General features: G+C 37.3%; 1 protein-coding gene across 30 annotated transcripts in view; it reads left to right on the top strand.

Moving 5' to 3' along the window:
* PEX5L (peroxisomal biogenesis factor 5 like) overlaps positions 1–24,704 on the top strand; it is a 782,439-nt gene that overhangs the window by 667,158 nt on the left and 90,577 nt on the right. For 15 of the 30 annotated variants that reach the window (XM_084990388.1, XM_003132551.7, XM_021071223.2 and 12 more), the window contains 4 exons: positions 4,500–4,611; positions 13,409–13,603; positions 16,822–16,945; positions 18,474–18,570. In XM_084990388.1, coding sequence (XP_084846514.1) covers positions 4,500–4,611; positions 13,409–13,603; positions 16,822–16,945; positions 18,474–18,570 — 528 coding nt within the window. Of the gene's footprint in view, positions 1–4,499; positions 4,612–13,408; positions 13,604–16,818; positions 16,946–18,473; positions 18,571–24,704 lie in introns of all 30 variants that reach the window. The other 15 variants (XM_005670010.4, XM_021071222.2, XM_021071219.2 and 12 more) reach the window with 1 other exon arrangement.

Raw genomic sequence — 24,704 nt, 5'->3', positions numbered from 1 at the left:
AGATGTAAAGATTCAATAGTCTTTTGAATTCTAAGTGACAAGAAGCCCCTACATGCAAATTCTCGCCTGTCTTTTTACTTCTGCTGTTTTCTTTTTGTTTCCATATCCATTGACCATTAAGGGTTTTCCCTCAAAATCTCTGAATTTGAATCTCTGATATAAAATTCCTGAGTGAGGTAGGGGTGTTATGTCCTGAAGTGTTACTGGCCTCCCATTTGCATTGGCCCATGTCCTTCTTCCAAAGATGGAATGAGGCAAGTCCATGCCTTGATTTCAATTTTTCTCACTAGACATTCACTCTTTGCATTTTTGACTTGTTGATAGAAGCTTTGCATATGGAAACGTTCCTTTAGGTACCTATAGGTTTCCAAGCATTTCAATGACGTGACAGTGGGGAAAGTGGAATTAGGTATGTGGTTTAACATCTTCCAGGAAATTAGTAAACATTTATGAGGACCACTAGCCTCTCTATGAGTTGATGAAACCAGTATGAAATTGAGGATGTCCCTACAATCATTCTTTTACACAATTCACTGTTTAGTTGCATAAAATCGGTCGATATTAATTAAACTGCTACTGTGAGATACAAAAATAATTTAATAAGGTCTCTACTTCAAAGAAGTCATGTCTAGTGGGAGGAAAACAGATAAAACTAAGGTTATAAAACTAGGTAAACATGGGAGTGTAGAGCTGCTGTAGGATGGCACTCTGCTGCCTAGCCCTTTAGACAGTTCCCAATGCGTCGATAGAACAGGGTCCTACAAGAGAAATAAGAATCTGTCACTATTAGAAAGGCCTTTAAACTAATCTAAATATTGAGAAGAGGACAAAGAAAGATAATAAAGAAAAATTTTAAATGTAAACAAGCTGAGACAAAGGCCTTAGCAATTAATGAAGTAGGTCATTTAACTCATTTATGATCATCTGATTGGACCAAAATTGCAATCACTCCAACTCAGTTATTAAAAAAAAAAAAAAATGGAAAACTTTTGACTCACATTTTATTATTTTTAGAACATAAATGAACTCTGTACCAAAAAGATGAAATGAGGCAAGTTCATAAAGTATTTTTAAGCTAGAGGAAGTAATTCTAAGAAATAATCAATAAGCTATATCCTACCAATGAATAAAGAGAAAATAAATAGCATTCTATCTGGAAGTAAAGCTTAGGGGAATTATTTGGGAGATTCAGTTCAGTTCGCAATATTCCTTTATGAACCCAAAAGGTTTACTTATTCTCAGGTCACCATAGAAAAACCATAACTTTGTTTGAAAATCAGAAGAGGGCATGTGAAAAGCTAGCTTATCTATACAAATATAAATAAAATGGGACTTGGTATGGATAAAATAATAATTCCTGCATTCATATGACCAAAGATACGGTTCAAAATTGAACTGTTTGAGATAGGTATTTCTATATCTTTCAGTTTCTGCAAAGTCACAGTCCAGTTTGGTAGCCAATTACTGAGCCCCTCTTACATGAAAACATTCTATTTGAAGTTATGGAGGATATAAATACGAGTAAGACAGAGATTCTGACCTCAGAGCTTATAAGAAAATTTTTTGTCATGATATCTCCTGTTTCATCTTCCATGTATCAAACAAAACCAAAACACCTTCAGTTCCCAAATTACCTTTCCATGCTATCTGAAATCTGGCCCTTCATCTTCTTCACCCCGAGCCCCACCACTATCCCCTACTCCAATCTCAGCATTTCCTGACAGCTAAGCTGTGTTCTTGCTTGAAAAGCCCAGACTCACAAAATAATGTGTGTTTCCTCTTTGATTTGTGTCTGTGGAAGAAAGTCTCAGGAACAGCTCAGTTATAGGAACAGGACAGACGGAACAACTCCGTCAGTCCAGGAGTGATATGTGGTCACAAACAAGATATTCAGTGTGGAAGAAACACTGACTTTATGAGGCAGAGGATTAGGAAAACACTGGAGAAGCCATGTCTTAGTCCTGGGCTCCTTAGGGTCTCTCTGCACAGTCTCCTCTTTGGTGTTCTTTTCTTTCAATGCTGAGGAAATCTGAGTGGTAGAAGTTTTTTCTCCAGAAAATAAGTCTGAGTTTAATTGAGGGGAGACACTCAAAAAAAAAAAAAAAAAAATCCTGTGACTTCTGAGAAAGCAAACTTGCCTTCACAGAATAGGCCTTTCAATTAATTGTGCCTTTTCCTTTGCATTTCCATTGAGATGTTATGTGGAAAGGTCTTACTTTCTCAAATTCTTTTATCGAATTTAGACTATAATTTGTAGTGTTTACAACTAAAAGTATCAACATAAATCTAATATCCTGGTCTTCTAAAACTATAGGTAATTTAAGTCTATTCCACATATCTACTCACAGAGCTGTGATTTGGAAATAAATTATTAGTCCTTTTATTTACAGAGGAGTTTGTGTCCAAGTTAAAGAAAAATTGTAAGGGGGCTTTCATGGAATATAAATCATACATATCTTTACGTAATAATTTATATTTCTCAAAACCATGAATAACAATAAATTTTCTTATAAAATCAGACTTCTTCAGAAAAATAATGATTAACAGAGAGTTCTGACATCACACATACGTATATATATATATTTTAAAGTTGAAGTTATATTGAGTTTTTGTAACCTTTTCACTTTCTGCTAGGTCAATAAGACCTAGAACCAGAGACCAAGTAATCAGAATGCACATCGTAATAAATGGAAGCCTATTACAATAAATTTTATGAGTATAGTGTGGTGCCATATTTGATGGTAACCTTTATCTTCCACAATGTCTATAGCACAGCAGAATCCAGCTCTCATTTAACAGCCATGAGAATGACAGTCTGGAGGTGGGCATTGTTGCTAAGTCAGGACCACATCATTCCAGTGATATCATACTAGATGGGTTCATGACACTAAGCACATATGGCTAAAAGGGCAAGTTCTCCCAGGAAGTGTACACTAATGTATGGGCCTTTTGGATACTGTTGGGTAAATACAGTTTTTATAGGAACTAACTCTAAATGAAAAACAGATCCTGGAAAACTAATCATGTTTTCAGAAGAGCTGGCATAAACCATGGCATTTACAAAACTCAAATATATTTTATCCTAGAAGCATGAAAGGCTCAAAGTCCCTCAACATTAATAAATATTTCAATATAAATAAGATTCCAAAAATGTTCAAATTCAGAAAAAAAAATGCAGAAACTCAGAGTTTCATTCATAGATTAAAAGGGTATCCTCAAAAAGTTATGACCAAAACAGACCTCAATACCAAAGGTGCCTCTTTGTTTTCAGCCTCCAAATGATTACTGAATGTTTCCATATTCCTCCTTCAGCAATAATAGAATTATATTTTTTATTCTGATATTTACCATTATTTAGGTCTGTTGCCATCTTCCATAAACTCTAAGCTGTAATATCACTAACACTGTGCTAAAAAATAATCAAGTGAAAGTGAGTCATATAAAATATTTTGATTTGGCAATACTCCAAAACACTTCATTTGTTATTTCATGTCTCTTAAAGTACAGCCTTGCAAATAAGTATTTTAAAATCTAGAGGGGTATTTTTTGGCACATCTTTTTTCTTATAACAAGTAGAAAACTATGTGGCTATGCCCATTTTAAGAAAGCCAATATAAAAAACTCCTGAAAAACCAAGACATTTAATTTAGGGACTAACCACTTGTGTATCCTAAGTATAATTTTTCCCTTAACCATAGAAACAGAACTTAAGTATGTTTGGGTTCAAAAGTGTTCAGAATAGCTGAAGGTAAATAGTTGGCTGCCACTGATAAAGAGACACAATGAAAAACAAACTGAAAGATTCTGAAATTAGAAAACAAGCCGATGGGGAAATAGAATGGAATTTACAGAAATCTATTTTACATATAGCTTTTCACAAACATCCCTATTGGATACCTGTGCAATTAATATAACAGTATTTCCTACTCTCTCAATATAATATTTGTTATGTACTACAGAATCTCTCAAGGAAATGTAAGGAAGGGTGTGTGCCCTTGGGTGACTAGAGCTTTTTAAGAGAGGGAGAAAGAGAGCATTTCTTGGCACACACAGATCTTGTCTTGTGCTCTTAGCAGATAACACCAACTGACCAGTTCCAACCAGAATGTGTCACCTCAAGGTCTGAAACCACTGTTCTAGGTCTCAGTAGGAGCTTTTTGTAAAGCAAAGAGTGGGATTGGCCATTAGGAACTGTGATTGAGTAGATGTCATCTTCTACGTAGTGAAATGAGAGAATAATTCTAAAACTGTTCTAGGAGGAGGGAAAAAAAAAAAAGCTTGAGCTTTAAAAACTGAAGTTGGCTGCATCAAAAATCTGATAGTGCTCAAAGGCTCATTCCCCATCCCTTGGTTTTTATTCTTTCTTGCCCCTCCCCCTTTATTTATTTATTTATTTTTGGTAGGCTTGCTATTCTCATTTTGTTGCAAGGCTGCATTTTAATTCACCTGATTCTGCAGTTTGACAAAGCCCTTTGACACCTGTGTTCGTTTGTTCTCAGCTGGTGAATGAACAGCAAGAAAGCAGACCCCTCCTGAGTCCCTCCATCGATGACTTTCTCTGTGAAACCAAATCGGAGGCAATAGCAAGGCCAGTAACATCCAACACAGCCGGTAATTCTTTCACTTTTAACTGATCCTCAAGTAGAGTTAATTTTTGCTGTAGAAAAATGCACATTTTCTTTCCACAGTGCATTTTAAGTGGACAATAATGTTTGCAACCATTATTAGAGCATATACTTTAGAACATATACTGTTCAACATAAACCAACAAATCACTTTTCTTTATATAAGAAACTCCAGTGTATATTACCCAACCAATTTTGCTGAACATTAGAGTACCACTATGAGCAATGAATCATTTTTCAATGCCAATTTTCATATTAATATCTTCACATCTCAAGTCACAAAAGCATCTATCTTAAAGTTTTTCAAGGTCTATCTAGAAATATTTTGAATGACAAAAGTTCACTAAAGTAAAAATATAGGCAGCCCCTTCAAATGGATTGAAATAACTATTAAAATGTCCTAGAGACTTGGGATATCATCAAGACAGTTTCATTTTTTCTTGTCATATAAATGGGTTGCTTGCTCCTTCTTACAACAATTTGTTTGAACATCATTCTGAAATTAAACATATTCAAACAGTAAGCTATCTGTATAGGCACTAATAAGTAGTCATCCAGTGAGGGAATGTAGGAAGCAGGTGGTATCAATCACAGTTTCTCCAGCATCCTCTGCACTTCCCAGTTCTCACTGATAGGAAAACTAAAACACTTAGGAATGGTCCATCCTGAGGCCACAACAGGAGTTTTGACTCAAAAGCTACTTTTCATCTTCTAGGTCTGCGGCAGCCTCTCTGTACTCATTTCATTCAGTCAGCATTCACATTTAAAGGCATGCTGTTCAAATAAGAATAAAAGAATATGTCCAGAATCAAAGAACAGAAGTTATGTTGAATTGAAAGAGAGAATTTAATGGGGAAAGGAGAGGATAATTACATACTGTCTTGTTAAGTTTATTTAATTTCCCCATCATATTGCTGTTTCCTGACATTGTTTTATTATACTTTCAAGTAAATGAAGAAAACCATAGGTGAAGGAAATTGTGATTTTTAAGAAATGCTAAAAATTACAATAAGTGTATCTAACACAAGATAGAAGCATTTTATGTGGGAGTGTAGTCTACAGTCTCTGGAGTCAAAACTTCGTGATTTCCAACCCCAGCTCTGCCACTTAGCAGCTCTGTGTCCTTGGGCAAGTTGCTTAACTAAGTCTATTTCCTCATCTAACAATAGAAAGATTTCTACTTCATAGGTTGCTTGGGAAGATTAAATGAAGCAATCTATGTAAGTGCTTAACACCGTGTAAGCTCTAACAGATGGTAAGATTATTGTGAGATATTGGGTGAAAACAGTATACCCAACACTTTCCTTTTCAAAGGCATTAACTTTCTTTATATCACACCAAAGCAATCATTTTCTAAATTCAACTATCACTTTGCATAATCAAGCAAATAAAATTATACTTGTTATATTTTAGGCTGGAAATTAAACAAGTTCAGATATTATCAGATCGGCTTCTTCCTTCTTACTATGAAACTGGAGCTCACCTCTCCAAAACTGAGCTATCCCCAGACAAATACAGAGGAGCCTGGTGTCTCTAAGTGCAGGAAAATCCATGAGAATGGGATACTCTGAGAAGCTCCTGCTTGGGAGCTGCAGAGGATAATTCTCAGACCTTGATTCTAGTATCCTCTGCAATTCTTAATGATGGTAAAACTAAATCATTTAGGAAGGGCCCTCCAGAGAGAGCAATAACAGTCAACTCAAAAGCTGCCTTTCACCTTGATTTTTCTAATACATAAAAGAGAGACCTGTGAAATATTGGAGAAAAAAAATCAAAAGAATGTGTAATTTCTTGTGATCCCAATACCTGCAGTATTGCCTTCTGTATTAGTTTCCTAGGACTGCCATGACAAAATACCACAAAATGAGTGTGGTACACAACAGATTTATTAACTCACAATTCTAGAAGTTCAGAATCAAGGTATCAGCAAGACCATGCTCCCTCTGAAGTCTCTTGGGAAGGATCTGTTCCAGGATCCTCTCCTGGTTTCTGGTAGCTCCTTGGCTTTTGGCAGCATAACTCTGATCTTCACATGGCACTCTCCCTGCAAGCATGTCTCCCAGGATGCGTGTTGGTCTCTGGGTCCAAATTTCCTCTCCCTATAAGGACACCAGTTGTATTGGATTAGGGGCCCACTACTCCTATCTGACTCATTTTTTAACTGATTTCCTCTCCAATGACCCTATTTCCAACTGAAGTTGCATTCTGAGATACTAGGGGTTAAAACTCCAACCTGTGAGGTTTTTGGGGTTTTGGGGGCGAGGGAGGGAGTCGCAATTCAATATATAACATCCTGCAAAGTAAGAAGTCAGGAAAACTGGTATGTTGAGACTGAGTTTTTCATTTCTTGACCTCAGCATTCAGTGCATCTGAGTCACATAGATTTTTATGATTAAGGAAGACTCCTGTTGATAGTATGATTTTTTAAATCTTAAAAATATATCTCGGAGTTCCCGTCATGGCACAGTGGTTAACGAATCCGACTAGGAACCATGAGGTTGCGGGTTCGGTCCCTGCCCTTGCTCAGTGGGTTAACGATCTGGCGTTGCCGTGAGCTGTGGTGTAGGTTGCAGACGCGGCTCAGATCCTGCGTTGCTGTGGCTCTGGCATAGGCTGTTGGCTACAGCTCCAATTGGACCCCTAGCCTGGGAACCTCCATATGCCGCGGGAGCAGCCCAAGAAATGCCAAAAATACCAAAAAAAAAAAAAAAAATATATATATATATATATATATATATATATCTCAAGGCAAAAACACTATATCTTTGTTAATCCCCAAGGATTATGGCCCTTTTTTAAATTATTATAAGCCCACAATTTATATCTCGATATGCAACACAATTCATATTATTACACATTTTTATTTTTTATTTATTTATTTTTTTTGTCTTTTTGCCATTTCTTGGGCCGTTCCTGAGGCATATGGAGGTTCCCAGGCTAGAGGTCGAATTGGAGCTGTAGCCACCGGCCTACACCAGAGCCACAGCAACGCAGCATCCGAGCCACCTCTCACCAGAGCTCATGGCAATGCCAGATCCTTAACCCACTGAGCAAGGGCAGGGACCGAACCCGCAACCTCATGGTTCCTAGTCGGATTCGTTAACCACTGAGCCATGACGGGAACTCCTTATTACACATTTTTAAAAAGGAAAAGCTTTAGCATACAAACACCAAAATCCTGATATGGTCCAATGATTTTATAGCTAAGGTTTCTGGGCAAAAGCTGTCATTATTTTCTGTCCAAATCTGTAATAAACAGTAATTTTACATGGAATGTCATTTTATAGATAGTATGAAATTCTATCGTGAAATTAACATTGTCATTGAACATTGTCTATTACATCCCATTATGTACATTTTTAACTTAAGGAATGGATAGTAAACAATCTTGGAGTAAAATACAGGAGAAAACTTGTTTCAAATTGTACCAAGTCAATCAAGTAGAAATTTGAAGGACCTTGTATTAAGATGAGAAGCTGTCGTTCTTGGCATTTTCTTCCAATGAAAAAATAAAACCATCTTGACAACTCCTTAAATATATAAGGAATATACTTATATAATGTAATACAAAGTAAACAATATAGGAATTATTTATTCCAAAGGTTAGTCAAATGACAGGTTTTTTTCTTCCACTGACCCTAAAAAAATATATCAATCTACTACCTAACAGAAGTTCTAGATTATTATTTTGTTCTTAAGTATTTCAATTTTTTTTTAAATTTCTGTTTTACATTAAGATTAACTTTTAGAGTTCCCATTGTGGCTCAGCAGTAACAAACCCTAGTATCCATGAGGACGTGGTTTCGATCCCTGGCCTAGCTCATTGGTTTAAGGATCTGGCATTGCCATGAGCTATGGTGTAGGTTGCAGATGTGGCTCAGATTTGGCATTGCTTTTGATTCAACCCTAACCTGGGATCTTCCATGTGCCGTGGGTGTGGCCCTAAAAAGATGAAAAAAGAAAAAAAGATTAAGTTTTATCATCCAATGATGTTAACTTCAAGCTAACTTCAAGCTGATCAAATAAGGATGAATTCCAATTTTTTTTTTGCCATTGACATCTTAAATTATCTTTAATTCATCTGCAATCTAGAGAGATTACAAGCTATTTTGTAGACAATTCCTTGACCCTTTCAAACTGTATCCCTGCATGGTAGGTAGGCCAAGATCATTGCTAATATCCTTGATTTTTAAATGGCAAATAAATATGTATTATACATAGATGCAATATCAAATGTTCTGAACGTAACTAGAAAATAGATTTTTTTAAAGATATTAAGCATATTATAAGACAGGTAGTTACTGTAAAACTTGCAGTAATAACTTCGTGGTCTATAATCTCCAAAAAAATCTAATATATATCAAAGTAGAGGAAAGACTCTTCTAAAGAACAAAAAGAACAGGGTGCCCTTGGTTTGCATTTATCAGTCTACATGATAATCTAAAAAAATTTTATCCACAATCTTGAGCTATTAGGTGGACCATTACTATAGCAGAAACATTTTTTATGCTCTAAAAAAATAATATCATTCCTTGGTATGGGTCATGTATATGTCATCAGAGACCCTTGTATATATAAGAGAAAAGCTTTACTCTCCCATCATAGCCCCTAATTAAGTATCTTAACTGCAAAATTAGTGTAATGTTTTTCCAAATATATTTTTATGAAGCCCAAATATCCATGAACCCAATGGCATGCCTCTTGAAAAACTTAGAAATTTGCGAAGTCACTTTAATTACGTATTCCAATAAAAAAAAGGCAAAAGTTGGTTAAATTAAGTCCAGGTTATCTATTTGATATCACTGGCAAAGGATTTTGCTTTGTAAGCATTATATTAAAGAATTCCATGTGTTCTGGAATGGGAGAACAAATTGCGAGTTTACAAATCAGAAGATCCCACAAGCTCCTTGTAGCACCTTCTGTGACGGCCCTAGTCAGTGCTGTCCCATCATCTGTCCTCTCTGACCTGTCCTTGTAGCTTTTTTCCTTTAGAGAAAGTCACTAAAAGTCTGCAGCTCATTATTCTGTAGTGGTATTAATAGCATTGTACTTACCATTAAAGTATCAAATCAGAGCTTCATAATAGGTGCTATTTAATCCTAACTGTTCTAAGCTGCCTCACCTCCCAGGGCCCAAGTAATCTAGTATTCATAAACATCTTCAGTGCCCTGTGGGAGCCTTCCAGTTCAATAGGTGGCGATCTTCAATCAAGTGTCCTTGAGATAGATGGAAACAAATACTTATATAACATATTGCATCTTCTATCTTCAGGAAATTCCACCTAGTGGAATTAGGTTATCAAAAAAAAAAGTTTCTGAGATTTTCAACTATTTAAATTATGCCCCAGGGAGTTCCTTTCATGGCTTAGCAGTAACAAACCTGACTAGTGTCCATGAGGGCACAGGTTAGATCCCTGGCCTCACTCAATGGGTTAAGGATCCAGCATTGCTTTGAGCTTTGGAGTAGGCCACAGACATGACTCAGATCTGGTGTTGCTGTGGCTGTAGTATAGTTCCCTAGCCTAGGAACTTCTATATGCTATGGGTACGGCCCTAAAAAGACAATCAATCGATCAATCAGTAATGCCTCAGACTACCCAAACTGGAAAATAATTGATAGCTAAACAAAAAATAATCAAAGCCACATCAACAGAGCCAGCACATTGCCTCTAAGTTCAGATAAAGTCTAGAGAGGAGTAGTGAAAAGCACAGGCTTGTGGGTGTTTGAATCCTCGATGGACACTGACCTGCCAACTGTATTAGTTTTCTGTTGTTGCTGTAACAAATTGCCACAAATTAAGTGGCTTAAAACAATACAAATTTATTATCTTACAGTTCTAGAAGTCAGCTGTCCTAAAATCAAGGTGTCAGGAGGGCTGCATTTCCTTATTTTTTCCAGCTTCTGGATGGAACCTAAATTGGTTAGTGGCCCCATATTCCATCTCCAAAGCCAATGGCGTTTTCAAGCCTCTCTTTCTCTCTCTCACACACACACAGAGACACTTGCACACACGCAATTTCACATCCACCATAACAGGTGATTATTTTATTATTTTAATTTAAAGACATTAATTCTGGAACACAATACTTCATGTGCCTATTAACATCTTTAAAATCAGGTTAAGAAAACCAGAAGGCCAGACACCCTCTTCCATGCCAAGGTATGCTATCTCCAAAGCTCATGTGGTACAGTGAGACCCTTTATTTTTGTCTTAACTAAAGTGCATACACACACACACACACACACACACACTAAAATAAGATTTGTCTTTCCTCAGAAAGTGAAATGCTGCACTCATCCTTCTATGTTTTTGAAATTGTGTTCCCCAGGGACTCTCTCTGCTTCCAGCTTGCCGTTCAACCTCCAAGCCACCCCCTTCATCAACTGGGTAACAAATAAGGCCTTTTGTGTATGCCAAGCAGTTGTTTCACATTTCCTGGGAAAAACAGAGAGCTCAAAACAAACATGGGAAGTGCTGAGGACAGTTTGGAGGGGGAAAGAACGTTACTGAGCCAAGTTTGAATCCGTAATTCAGTCTTTTAGTAATGCATTTATTCTGAATGGTGAGAAACAGATATAGAATTAAATTAATACTCATCACTTATTATTCTGTAACAAATATACTTCCTATATAAAAGTAGACAAGTCCTATATAATTTGTTTCTAAAAGAAGTGTAGGAGCAAGTGACTAATTCTTAATTGTACAATTAGTAAAAAGACATGTATGGCATTCCAGAGTCCACTATCCCCTTTCTTCTGTTATAAGAAAATCATGGTAGGCCTAGAATCCTTGTCAGTGGCCTGAAAATTTCTATTTAAATATTCAAAGGATATGAAATATGTGGCATCCTAGCCTACCTTGGCTGCTTGCCATGCTTAAATTCTAGATATCAAACCAGGAAGCTGAGCTCTGAAAGCCACTTCTTCCCTCCCACATTCACGTACTTGCTAGCCACAAAACACTCCTCATAGCTCAGAGCATCTTGTATCAGAAAGTGGCTCCCAGCTTCTCAGGAAGTCTCAGACAAGATGAGCTCTTATGAGATGACACTTTCAGGCCACTTTATGATAAATTTACTTCATAGCATCTTCTATGGAACCAATATCCTTGCCTTATCCTCCATTTTATTCCCAATGGTGTTTTCTCCTTCCTTTATTCCCGTCATTGTGTAGATCTGATTCGTGCCTGAAATAGAGAGGAGTAGGGAAAATAGGAGATCAACAAAAAGGAAAAGGAAAGAAAAGCATCACAAATTAGCCACCGAAGAATGGAAATAACATTTATTGAGTACCTACAGTATGCCTGGCACTTTACACATTCGATATTCAAATTAGATAATTTAATCTTCATTTCATACCTAAAGGACAGACTTAATTCTGCATTTTTCAGATGAAGACACTGAAACTCAGGTCAGGAAACTTACTCCAAGTTACACAGCTAAGCAGTGGTAGAGTTAGGTCTTTCCACTTCACCATTAACATCCAACTATTGTGATGTATAATTGAAATCAGAAAGCAAGATTATTGAGAATAAAACTTGACATCCTATCCTAAGGATCCCAGAGGGATGGTTAGCTCATGAGGACAGTTCAGTACTAAAGAAATCCTGATTGCAAACTCAATTAAGCCTTGACCCTGCCTTGAATGCAAAGGGGAAATAGATGGAAGAGTGTTGAGATGTCAACAAAAATCCATTTCCTACAAAGAGGAAAAGCCAGAAGATCAAAGACAAGGAGAAGGAACCATGTAATGGTTGCTGTAAATGGTGCGAAAAAGGTTAGAACAAGGAGTGTCCCTGTTTCTTTGGTGGCTTTCCTAAGCTAGCCAGATGATGAGATGCTAGACCAGGAAGCCATCAAGCCAATTCAGAAACCAGCCTCTCAGGTGCTGGGGCTGATAGAGAGGTAGGGGTGGAGGGGCCTTTTCTAACTGGAATTTTCCATTTTCCACAATGAACTAATCAGACACTGTTATTTGAACTCAAGAGGGAGTAATGAAGAGTTACAGAACTTGCCTTTTTAATTCTCATTTGCCTAGTTTGCATTTGAACAAATTATTATTTCTACCTTCATTAGAGTATTTAACACAATGTAATCAACCTGCTGGGAAGTAAAAGTGTATCCATTTTATGGTTTGTTACATTGAAATTTAAATTTGCATATTAAACAACAAAAGCATTAACATGTGTACCTATTCATCAACTATGGATGATAAAATACCTCTCTAGTGTGAGCCCAAACAGCAAACCGTTTTCTGATTGAACTGCTTAATTAAATAAAAGATGATTAACAGCATCCCTTTATACCCTGGATTCTTTAGTAGTTTGAAATTAAAACACAAAGATATTCAGAAATTTTACTAAATCTTCCTCATCACTGTTTTGCCAGCATCTCTCTGAATATGATAGAATTACTCTGCTCTAGAAAAAAACTGCACTCTAAAATAAACCTCTTTACAAAGAAAGCGAGAAACAATAAAGTAAATAGTACCTGAGCTCAGATTCAGTTTTATCATTTTAATTTCATTCAAACCTTCATCACTGGTGAGGCTGGTCCAAGTCCTGTTTCGCAGATTTGTACTGTACCCAGTAAAGGAGAACTTACAGCAAGCTTCCCACTCTGAGTACAAACTGTCTTTATAAATCGATGGCGAGCTAACTTAATGTGGTGCTTCTAACCTAAGCTACAAACACAAAATTATTCTGCACCCAATTGAAACCTATTTTTTAAAAATAATTTCAGAGAAGCGAGTGGGCTTAACTTAACCTCTTCTGTATCTGATAGTATTGACCACAGGCTTAGATCTCCTTGACCTGAGTGAACCAGTATCTCAAACCCAAACCAAAGCCAAAAAGTTGGAGGCCTCGTCGAAAACTTCATCCCTCAAGAAAAAGGCTGATGGATCTGACCTCATCAGCGCAGACGCTGAGCAGAGAAGCCAGGCTCTCCGAGGCTCAGAGACGGCATCCTTAGACTTAGGTAAGGTGATAGCTTGTGTTGGCTGCTGTTCATCCTTGCCTCAATACAACAAGGAAATTCTACAAATGACCACAAAACCATGGGCAAAGCAGTAGAAAGATGAATTCTATGTAGGAAATTGGGCAGAACATATTTCTTTATGCTTAGATTAACAGTTGAGTAGTTCAAGTTTGCAAAACTGGTATAGATTTATACATTTATTTACTCAATTCAGGTATATTGAGTTTTTGATAGATGTCTTGCACGGCAATAGGCACTAGAGTTACAATAAAAATAAGGCATGAATATTGCTGTCTAGGAGCATTTGGTCTAGAGAGGAAGAGAGTCTAAAAAGAGAGAGAAAACACTAACCCAAAGTCCAGGAAGAGCCAGATGGAATATGTAACATGCATGGGGATATGTCCACTACAATAGTAATAGATGCCATTTATGGATGGCTTACAATGTCCAGGACCATGCTACATGATTTAGATATACATATTAGCCCATTAATTCATTGCAACTCTTTGAAGTGAGTGAGGAACCAAATTTTGAAGTTTAAATAACTTGCCTAAGATCTCAATTAGTATGAGAAAGTCCTAGAATTTGAGCCAAGTTCTAACTTCAAAGACCATTGTTCTCTCCACTGTACATCTTCTTGAGAAAGAAGACCTCAATCTCAGCTCATGGAACCAGTCAAATTAAGCTCTCCTTTCTTGAAAGAAAGGTGACAGGTATTTCAGAAAGCCAAGGGAAATGTGGATCTCTCCAGCTGTGACTGACTTGTTTGTATGTATATACCTATGTATATGGGTAAATAGTCATAAAATGAGCATATTTACTAATGTTCATTTATCCATAAAGTCGGGAAGGTTAAGGGGGATATATATGTAAAATCAGCACTGTGATATGTACGTGTTAGATGGTCTTGTATTAATTTATTCATTTGTTCAGTAAACATTTCTCCAAATAACTACTATGTTCCATACTATGTGCTAGGAATACAAAGATAAATAGCGTAAGCTGGAGTTCCCATTGTGGCTCAGCAATAATGAACCCAACTAGTATCCATGAGGATGTGGGTTTGATTCCTGGCCTTGCTCAGTGGGTTAAGGATCTGGCATTGCCATGAGCTGCAGTGTAGGTTGCAGAATGTGGCCCGGATCCTGTGTTGCTGTGGCTGTGGTGTAGGCTAACAGCTGCAGCTCTAATTTGACCCCGGGCAAGGGAATCCCACATGCCATAGGTGTGACCCTAAAAAAAATTTTTTTTAATTTAAAAAGCAATAGTATAAGCTCTCTGCTGCTTGGTAAGTTTACAGTCTAGTGAAATTAAATAAAACTGATTAAGTGACTATAATAAAATTTGTACTATGTGCTGCAATAAAGAAAAGCCCATGTTAATTACTACATGAGCACCTTCATAGAGCCCCTGACCCAGGCAGGAAGTTATAAAAGGTGTTTTACAGGAGGTACTAGGTGGCCAGAATCTTGAAGGATGAGTAAGAATTTGCCAGATGAAAAATATGGATCAGAGAGATGTGGGAAGGAAGGGCTAGGGCATTCCTGATGCAGAAGAGAAAGGGATCCACACACAAACAAACACAGAAAGACTTTTTTCAAGAAAATACCAGTATTGGCACAGTACTCAAGAGTGTAGAGTAGTGAGAAATAAGTCTGAGAGTCACCAGGGGTCAGATAATGGGAGTTATTGAATGCCAGACACCTACATTTGGGGGGAAGTCAGGGTTGAAGAGTTTTTACTCAGGAAAGTGACATCAATAGATTCTATTTTAGAAAATTTTTTCTCTGGTGGATGTGTGGAGAAAGGAATAGAGGCAAGGAGACCAACACACACATCTAAGATAGTGACAGAGGGAAGAGTAAGAGGGAGACAGGTTCAAAACAATAAAATGAAACAGGACTTATGGGCTGGGTAGATGTACATATGCCAGCAAGGAAAACATATTGAATGTGCCCAGCTCTGTGATGAGACTATGGTAGGGGAATGAAAGGACAAGGGAGTCAGAGGGGAAATTGGTAAGTTCAGGGTGGGACCTGTTATATACGAGGAAACAGTGGGGCTTCTCTGTGGAGATGTCCAGTGGACTGTTAAATTATAGATTAGAACTCAGGAAAGAAAACTGAGCAAGAAATGGAGATTTGAAAGTTAGAGCCCATGAATGGGTATCACAGTCACAGGTAAAAATGAGTTCAGCTAAGGACAGATCTTAAGGAAAGGGGAGAGGACCAGCACGTTGCTCAAACCAGTTGCACAGACAGGATCCACTCTTCTCTGCCACAAACCTCGTTGAGGCCTCTCTTTGGAGGAAAATTTTAACTCTCTCCAGAACTTACACACCATCCATGCACCCTAGGTTCATTCCATTTCCATAAATGACATTTATATATATGCTTAAGGATAGATTATTAAATACATTGCAGCATCATATAATAAACAAGCAAATGAAACTTCCATTTCTTTGCTTTTGAGAAAACATTCTGTGAAGAAGTCACAAAAATTCTTAAAGAACTTAGGAAGACATGGCTGCAAACCTATCTTTTTAGAGATTGAAAAAAACTAGCCCCCAAGGTCATTTAAGTGGATGGTTCACAGTCACACACCTGTTAATGAGAGAGAACCCAGCCGGGTTCTTTGTCTGTAAGAATTCGGCCACAGAGAGGCAATGATTCTAGCAAACTCTTAACTTTCTCCATTGCCTCCTTTCTCTCTATCCCATTATAAATTCCCTTCTTTGGTGAAAAATTAAGTAGTCTATAACAAAAACTGTGAAAAGTGTTCCAGTTTCTTCCCAACTCCCTGTAACAATGAGGCTTATCTCTTTAAACAGAATTCTTTCTAGAAACATGCCAGCAGTGCCTTAGAGCCACCTCCTTAACTGGAGGCCCATAGGATAGCACTTCATATGCTCATTCTGTACTCAATCCCATGCGCTCATATACTGAATTCAGAATGCACGTAGCTCTTGAAAAAAATTCAGTAGAAAATAAATAAACTTGATTGTTTAACTGTAAAAGCAATCCAATTTCTCTGAATAGGTCTCATATTTATTTAGCCGCATGTTTTAATTAATTTTCATGCAACCTTTGGTCCTGGGGTTTGAGAGCATCAGTTAAGTACAGTTCATGTGTATGACTTCTCACTCTTAATCTCTCTTCTTCTCTCTGCATATCATACTCTCCCTCATCCCCTTCACCACCTTCCTGTCTTCTTAGCAGACATTCAAACACAATTGGAAAAATGGGATGATGTTAAGTTTCATGGAGATCGAAATAGCAAGGGGCACCCCATGGCAGAGAGAAAATCATGCTCATCTAGAACGGGATCAAAAGAACTTTTATGGTAAGATGTTTTAATATCAGAAAATAGTCTTTTATCACAGCCATGAAATTTTGCCATTTGCAGCAACATGGATGGACATGGAGGGCATTATACTAAGTGAACGGCAGAAAAAGACAAATACCGTATGATATCACTTATATGCAGTATCTAAAAAATACAACAAACTAGTAAATATAGCAAAAAAAGAAGAAGAAGCAGACTCATAGATATAGAGAACAAATTAGTGGAGGAGGAGCAATAGGGGAGTGGAGGAATGGGAGGTACAAACTATTAGGTATAAGATAGGCTACAAGGGAGTATTATACAACATGGGAAATATAGCCAATATTTTATTGTAACTGCAAATGGAGTGTAAAAAATGTGTAAAATATTTTTAAATTTTAAACAAAAATTAAAAAAAAAAACAAAAAAAACAAGAAAAGAAAATAGCCGTTTATGTCATGTACTCATATACTGAAATAGCCATGAGTTAATTCAAACAAAATACTTGGTGCCATTTATAACACCCTATTAATAATTGTGGCTTCCAAAATTACTTTTTCTGAATCGTCAAAGATTCAGCCAATAAGGATTTTGGTAGATTAAATATTCAATATTTGTTCAATATTTGTGGATAATTTTCTGAATGTGTAACTGAGCTGATTAATCACAACGGTGCACGAGTATGTTTATATATATGTGTGTACTCAATATATTACATGAATGATCATTAAATTAAATATTTCTGGTTACACAGTTAAACTTTTCTGACTTTCTTAATCATCACTGTCAGATAATGCACTACTTAAGAATAATCCGTGGATGCCCATGAGAAAAACTGGCCACTTGAATTGTACCATATTTTTAAAGCTTGCTAAAGGAAAGCATGTTTCAGTCTCTTGCCCTTTATACACCTCAATTTATTATGACTTTTTTTTTTTTTTTTTGTCTTTTTGCCATTTCTTGGGCCGCTCCTGCGGCACATGGAGGTTCCCAGGCTAGGGGTCTAATTGGAGCTGTATCTGCCCGCCTACACCAGAGGCACAGCAACGCGGGATCCGAGCCGCGTCTGCAACCTACACCACAGCTCGAGGCAACGCTAGATCGTTAACCCATTGAGCAAGGGCAGGGATCGAACCCGCAACCTCATGTTTCCTAGTCAGATTCGTTAACCACTGTGCTACGACGGGAACTCCTATTATGACCTTTTAAATTCCACATAAATATCAGATCTCATTGAGACACTTTGTGAGACACTCCCCTCCCTCAAAAAAACAATATTTAATGACACCGAACTTTCTGTAACAAAAATGGTATTGCATATATTTGCTTGTTGCACTAACTGAAGTCTAAATTAATCAGAGACAACACCTAGCATATTGTGGCCACTTATAGTCCAAATGTGGTCATTCTAAAGCTCTCATCAAAAGTCTGATGAGAACTTTGTTACCATGGTTCTTAATGATCCAAATTAACCAGGTTTTTTGGCTGGGTTTCTAGCTGAATTTGCTTCTTCATGTACATTAGTTTCCTCATGCGTTCCTTATAGGTCCTCAGAGCACAGATCTCAGCCAGAACTGAGTGGTGGGAAAAGCGCCCTGAACTCTGAGTCAGCTTCGGAGCTAGAATTAGTGCCTCCAACACAGGTAACACAACGAATTCCTCAATGCACCCATCTTTTCTAATACCTAAATTATGTCATGAATATTTTATTTAAAGTTTCACAAAAAAAGCTTGAAGTTTTTTTTCTGTATTTTGTATTTCATGTATTTTCTCAATATCTGTCTCAATGCTTTTAACTGATGACTGATCCATAGATAGATAGATAGATAGATAGATAGATAGATAGATAGATAGATAGATAGATAGATTTATTTGGCTGGAAAATGTGTCCATGCACTCACTATGTACTTGGTTTTTCCTTGGTCTACCACTTACTATTTCATTATTTTCCGAAACAAAATCTATTCTACTCCAGTATTAGCACTATTTATGTAACAGACACAAAGAAGAAATTACATCTTGAACATTCATTCACACCTATGCCTTGCAGACCAAGGTACTTACACATCAGGATCCTGACTATCATGTTAAAATATATTTGATGCTAAGGAATAAATAATTTTAGTTGTAGCAGTCATGATTATACCAAGAGCTACCATTTGTGAGTACCACTAAGAATTAGGAACTTTACTGTGTGCTTTTCATATACATTGTATCTAATCCTCAAGTAATCCTGTGAATTATTATTAGGCTCACTTTAAAGATCTTTGAAAAGTCTTGGTCGAATCAAAATCCTTTTTCTGGGGCACCCAACTAATTGCTGGCAGAAGTGGAGTGTGAACCAGACCTGTGTGTCCACTCCTTGACCCTTGACTCCAGTGTAATTGGCTTGTCTATAACTAGTTATCTCCTATTGTCAAAGCTGTGCCAAGGAGGCTCAAGTCAGTCTCAATATTTTCATTTGCTCAAACACTTTACAAGGGTACACCCTTGATTGAGAACCATGGGGTTCTCTTAAGAAATGTGTCCGCATTCATACATCTGCAATCTAGTTGAAAATAAGCTGAAGTGAGCAAGAGAGATTTTCTAGCGCTTACTAGATAAGATATTGAAACTAAGAGAGGAGATATGTTGTCTAAAGGATTAAGTAAAGGGGATAACTATGATGATAGAAAATATTATGGAGAGCTCTGAGAAGGCCTTCCAATATATATTAATTAGCTTGTCTGATCCTGATAAATGACTCTATGAGGTATTTTTATTACCCCCATTTTATAGAAGAGGAAACTAAGGCACAGAGAGACTAAGAAAATTATCGATGCACCCACAGCTAGTAAGTGGCATAGATAAGGAGGACACATCTAGAGAGGAAATGGAAGGCATCTGGAAACCTTTCTAAGCCATCAGCAGCACCTCCCACGTACACTTCACCCTCCACAAGAGAGGGGTGGGCATTACTGCTCCCAGAACTCTGCTGGAAAACAAGGCAACTAACTTCCAGAACAAATAACCCTAGGAAGCTTAAAGAATTGTAAATGTAGCATGAAAATGTGTTTTCTTCTTTGTTCATTCTAAATGTGTCTTTTTTAAAAGCAAATTGATAACATTTATTAGAGAAACATTTTTTGATAAGTGCATTAGAGATTTAGACACAGCTAAAGTAATTGGACCTGTTTCAAAAGCTGGAATCCTTGGAATGTAGCATTAGAACACTTGTTTCTGCAGCAGGGGGAGACTTGGCACACCTGGGCTCTTCCACACTGAGACGGGGAGATGGCGGGTGGAGGATCAGCTGGGGTCCTCTGTTGCCATGGAGACCCACGATGAATTTGTCTTACTATTCTCGTGACTGCTACTCTCCTGCTGGTTGTCTGATTTCATCCCACCACATTGTCCTTCCACTTACCCACCAGTATGCCTTTAAGCAAACACAGTGTGCTTTGGAAAATTTGGGAGAAATTCCCAACTTTGTCATCCAAAATGTAATGTGAAAGGCCCTGTGATAGTTCTCAGTCTAGATAAATCATTGCAAACCCTTTTAGAGGGTTACCAATTATTTGTAAAGAATTTATCCCTTAAATTGTTTTGTTTTGTTTTTCTTTTTCAGCCACACCTGTGGCATATGGAAATTCCTGGATCAGGGATGGAATCTGAGTGCAGCTGCAATCCACGCCACAGCTGTGGCAACACTGGATCCTTAACCCACTATGCTGGGCTGGGGAGGGAACAAGATCCAACTGCAGTGACCCAAACTGCTGCAGCTGGATCCTTAACCCACTGCACCACAGCAGGAGTCCCTAAATTGTTAAAAACAAACAAACACTCCATGTTTACTTATCAAGATTTGCCTAAACTAAGGAAATTTATAATCTCCTAGTTTTAATGCCAGCCTATGGTTAGGAAAATTCCATGAATTTGGGATTTAATCATCTAAAATATTGTCATCAAATGGAGCAGCAAGAGAATAGACATTCATCTACTTTGAATAAAACACAGATGTCTTTAATGCTCTTAAATATATGCTCTCTTTAAGTAAATAAGATGATGAAGTGATATCTACTTAAAACTGACCTGCAGACTTCAAATGAACAATTTCAGCACACCAAAATTTGTTACTATTCCATTATCACTCAAATGGCTCACAGGAAAATCTTAACCTCTCTCAAGCCGACATAAACTATCTTGGTACAACAGGTGAGGAACTATTTCCAAGCCTTGCTTTAAAATCGTATTTAGAATCACAAAGGGAATGAAAGCTCACAGTGAAAAGAATTCTCATGTTAGTTCATTTTCTTTTTAAGATGGGGAAAAAGAAAAACATAGACTAGTCTCTTTCAAATAGTGTTTTGAACACACTAATCAGAGTGGCAGGAGATTATAATAAATTATAAAATCCCTGTATATTTAAAGTTTCTTGACATTATGCAAACTGGGTAAAATTTGTATTCCCCGGAGTTACCTGTTTAAAGTAATCATGAAATCTGAAAAATTAGAAAGCATTTGAAGCATCAAAGAAAAACACACAGAAGGTAATGGTATAAAATTAGCTTTCTCCATAAATAAATTGAGATAGTGGTGAAGCAAAGAAAAAGAATCCAACTCTTGCCAGAGAGTGATGGTTCAAGCATATCTTTTTCAAGCCTGGACCCTGGAAGGATTGCTCCAAGACAGGCTCTTGCCCACCTAAGCTGGACTTCACCAGAGGTATGGCAGCTGGGGTCTCCAAATATGGAGTCACAATCGTGTAACTCTCTGATGTTGCTGGCTTTGGCAGAGCAAATGCTTCCTTTCACATAGTAATAATTCCATCAAGTCGGCAGTATCCAAAATAAGAACAATTTAAACTTTAAAGGTACAGGTATATATTCTAAATTTTTTAAAGAGTCATGTAAAGGGAAATGCATCTTAATAGTAATGTAATATATTTCTAATATAATATTTGAAATGTTTACAATAATCTTGGGAATGAATATTCTCTCCATTTCTCAGATGAGAAATGCATCTTAGAAAACAGAAGTAGGAGTTCCCGTCGTGGCGCAGTGGTTAACGAATCCGACTAGGAACCATGAGGTCGCGGGTTCGGTCCCTGCCCTTGCTCAGTGGGTTAACGATCCGGCGTTGCCGTGAGCTGTGGTGTAGGTTGCAGACGCGGCTCGGATCCCGCGTTGCTGTGGCTCTGGCGTAGGCCGGTGGCTACAGCTCCGATTCAACCCCTAGCCTGGGAACCTCCATATGCCGCGGAAGCGGCCCAAGAGATAGCAACAACAACAACGACAAAAGACAAAAAGACAAAAAAAAAAAAAAAAAAGAAAACAGAAGTAATTTTCCCCAGGTGACACAGCTGACCTGAAGAGGCGCCACTACTCAAATCACACCCATCAGCTTCTAAAGCCCTTGTCTTCATCACACATCACCTCATCAGCCACATCAAGCCTATCCACCTGAGAGAACTCACAGACCATCGATTTCTCTTCTCATTGCAAGCCCCAACTATTACTTATGTTTCTAGTCTTAATATGTGTTGGGTGATTTTAAGGAATATCACTTTCTTCCAGAAACTGTAAGATGATTTAGGGTTGTCATCTGATCTGAGGCCATACACAATTTTGTGCCTCTTCCACCAAATTCATTCTCATCCTCTTACTCTTAGAAATGCTGATGACTTCCATTTCATTCCATTTCAATAAATGAGACTGAATGTCTACTATCCGTAAAGCCATAAGTGAGGCAGTGGAAAAATTAGAAATATGAGGAGGTAGATTTTAAGTATGAAGACCATTATATCAGTAGAAACAATTAGATTGTACATTATAAATACAGATGTGCTTTTTGGAAGATAGCACAGGAGCCACAGTAACATCCCTTGTCCCCTCCTGGCCACACATGGTACGCTACCAATGAGGAAGAAAGCAAGGAAGAGGGAAGGAAGGAACAAAGCAAAGAAGGCAGAAAGGCAAGGACAGCAGGAAGGCAAAAAGGAAGGAAGGAAATCTGAAGATCATTCTCAGCATACTAGAAAATCTGCACATACCAAGTACTCAAAATATACTTTTTAAAGTGAAGAAATAAGGGATGCTACCAAAAAAGGAGAAACAAAATGTTTGCCCAATTAAAAAAAGTTGAAAGTAGAGACTAATGGTTCAAGGACAAAAATTAAAAAATAAAAGGACAAAATTTTATTCTTTTATCATTTTGACGGTTGTTTCAAAAGTGAATTTCAATTATATATGCTATTAGACTGTCCATCTCCTTTAAAAATCAGTCCTGATTTGCCTTGATGTTCCATAAAATAGAATTCCATAGTTGGATGGAGATGGAAATCATGTTCTGCCCACCTTTGCACAAAGCTCTGTGAATTTGCTCTTGTTATATAAGGTACAACTTTTTGTATACTTTCAATGATAAATGTCTGTTGACTGATTAAGAAAAAATATCCTTACCATTTTAACAAGGTAAGTGTTTAGATGATCTGTTCTAGCATGAGTTCAACTTGTCTTCATTAACCAGTAAACAACAGTGCTCCAAATACAGATTTTTAAATGAATTTCTGAAGGCACACTTGTAAGCACTAACCAGAAAAATAATAACAAAAGCCAAGTTTTATTGAGCACTTAACTATGTACTGAGAATTGTGTATGTATTACTTACATGAATCATTGCACTCAATTCTTATATGGACTTCATAATTGAATAAACACTTTGCAGATGAGAATACTGAGGATTATAGAGATTAAGTAATTTGTCCAAGGTCACCACTTATAGGAAATGGTAAAGCGGGATTTGACTCCAGACAGTCTCACTTCAGAGATTATACTTTTAATGACTTTTATATAAAGTCTGCTAGTTGTTATAGTTTTCTTCATTTAAGCAGATCCCTTTTCTCCAATTTCTTTTGGAAAGATGCTGAACTTTTTTAAAATGTGTTTTGGTGGAAGATCTCTAGCAATAAAGTAAAGGTAATTTTATAAGAAGCTACTGCTTATAAATGACTGCTTTAGAGGTTAGCCAACAAAATTATGCTAGAACAACCACAGCCACAAATACAGTCATTTGAAAATCACAATTTTGATCAGTCATAATTTTGAATAAAGAGAATGAAACATAATATTATTTTTAGAGTTATTTAGTTCTTTCTTCTTTCCCTTCACCTAGTGCCGATCATTCAGTGCAACCAACAGCTGGGAGAATTAAATGCTTTCTTCTTTGGAGAATGTAATACCCTAAAATCCAATTAGCTTAAACCAATTAAAATACTGTTTCTAAAGCCAAGGCACTTCCAGGAGGTTGCTGTTAACTGTGGAGTGTTTTGCAAAATCATGCAAAGAAGAAAAGAAATGCCTACATCAGAGCATTTTTCTGAACTCCAGAGTTCCACCTACATGCACATAATGTCCATATCTAGATCAGAAGTTCTCACAGTGTGGTCCCTAGGCCTGCAGTGCCAGCAGCACCTGGGGACTTCTTAGAAATAACGATTCTACAGCCCCACACAACACCTACTGGCTCCAGGGGTTGGAGCCCGGCAAACCATGTTGGAACAAGACCTCCAGGTGACTCCAATGCACAATGTACACTACAGCTCAAGACCTGTTATTACAGCCTTTATGCTACCAAAATAGCTGCAACCCAAACTTACAGGTGTAATTCTGTTGCTTGTCATTCCTCTAGTCAAATACTAAGAAATATTTGCAATTTACAAGCATTACTTATGTTTTCCCATATTACAGTGTTGTCTATAATGAAATTAGATGTAAAAAAAAGTGTTATTTGAAAAGAA

The sequence above is a fragment of the Sus scrofa genome, chromosome 13 (genome assembly GCF_054392235.1).
Source record: "Sus scrofa isolate SSC_HxYL_T2T_F1_AM1 chromosome 13, Sscrofa_HxYL_maternal_Yorkshire_Landrace_v2.0, whole genome shotgun sequence".
In the NCBI taxonomy this organism is placed as follows: Eukaryota; Metazoa; Chordata; class Mammalia; order Artiodactyla; family Suidae; genus Sus; species Sus scrofa.
Note: the sequence above shows the minus strand (reverse complement) of the source record. Positions and strands in the feature narration are given on the sequence as shown.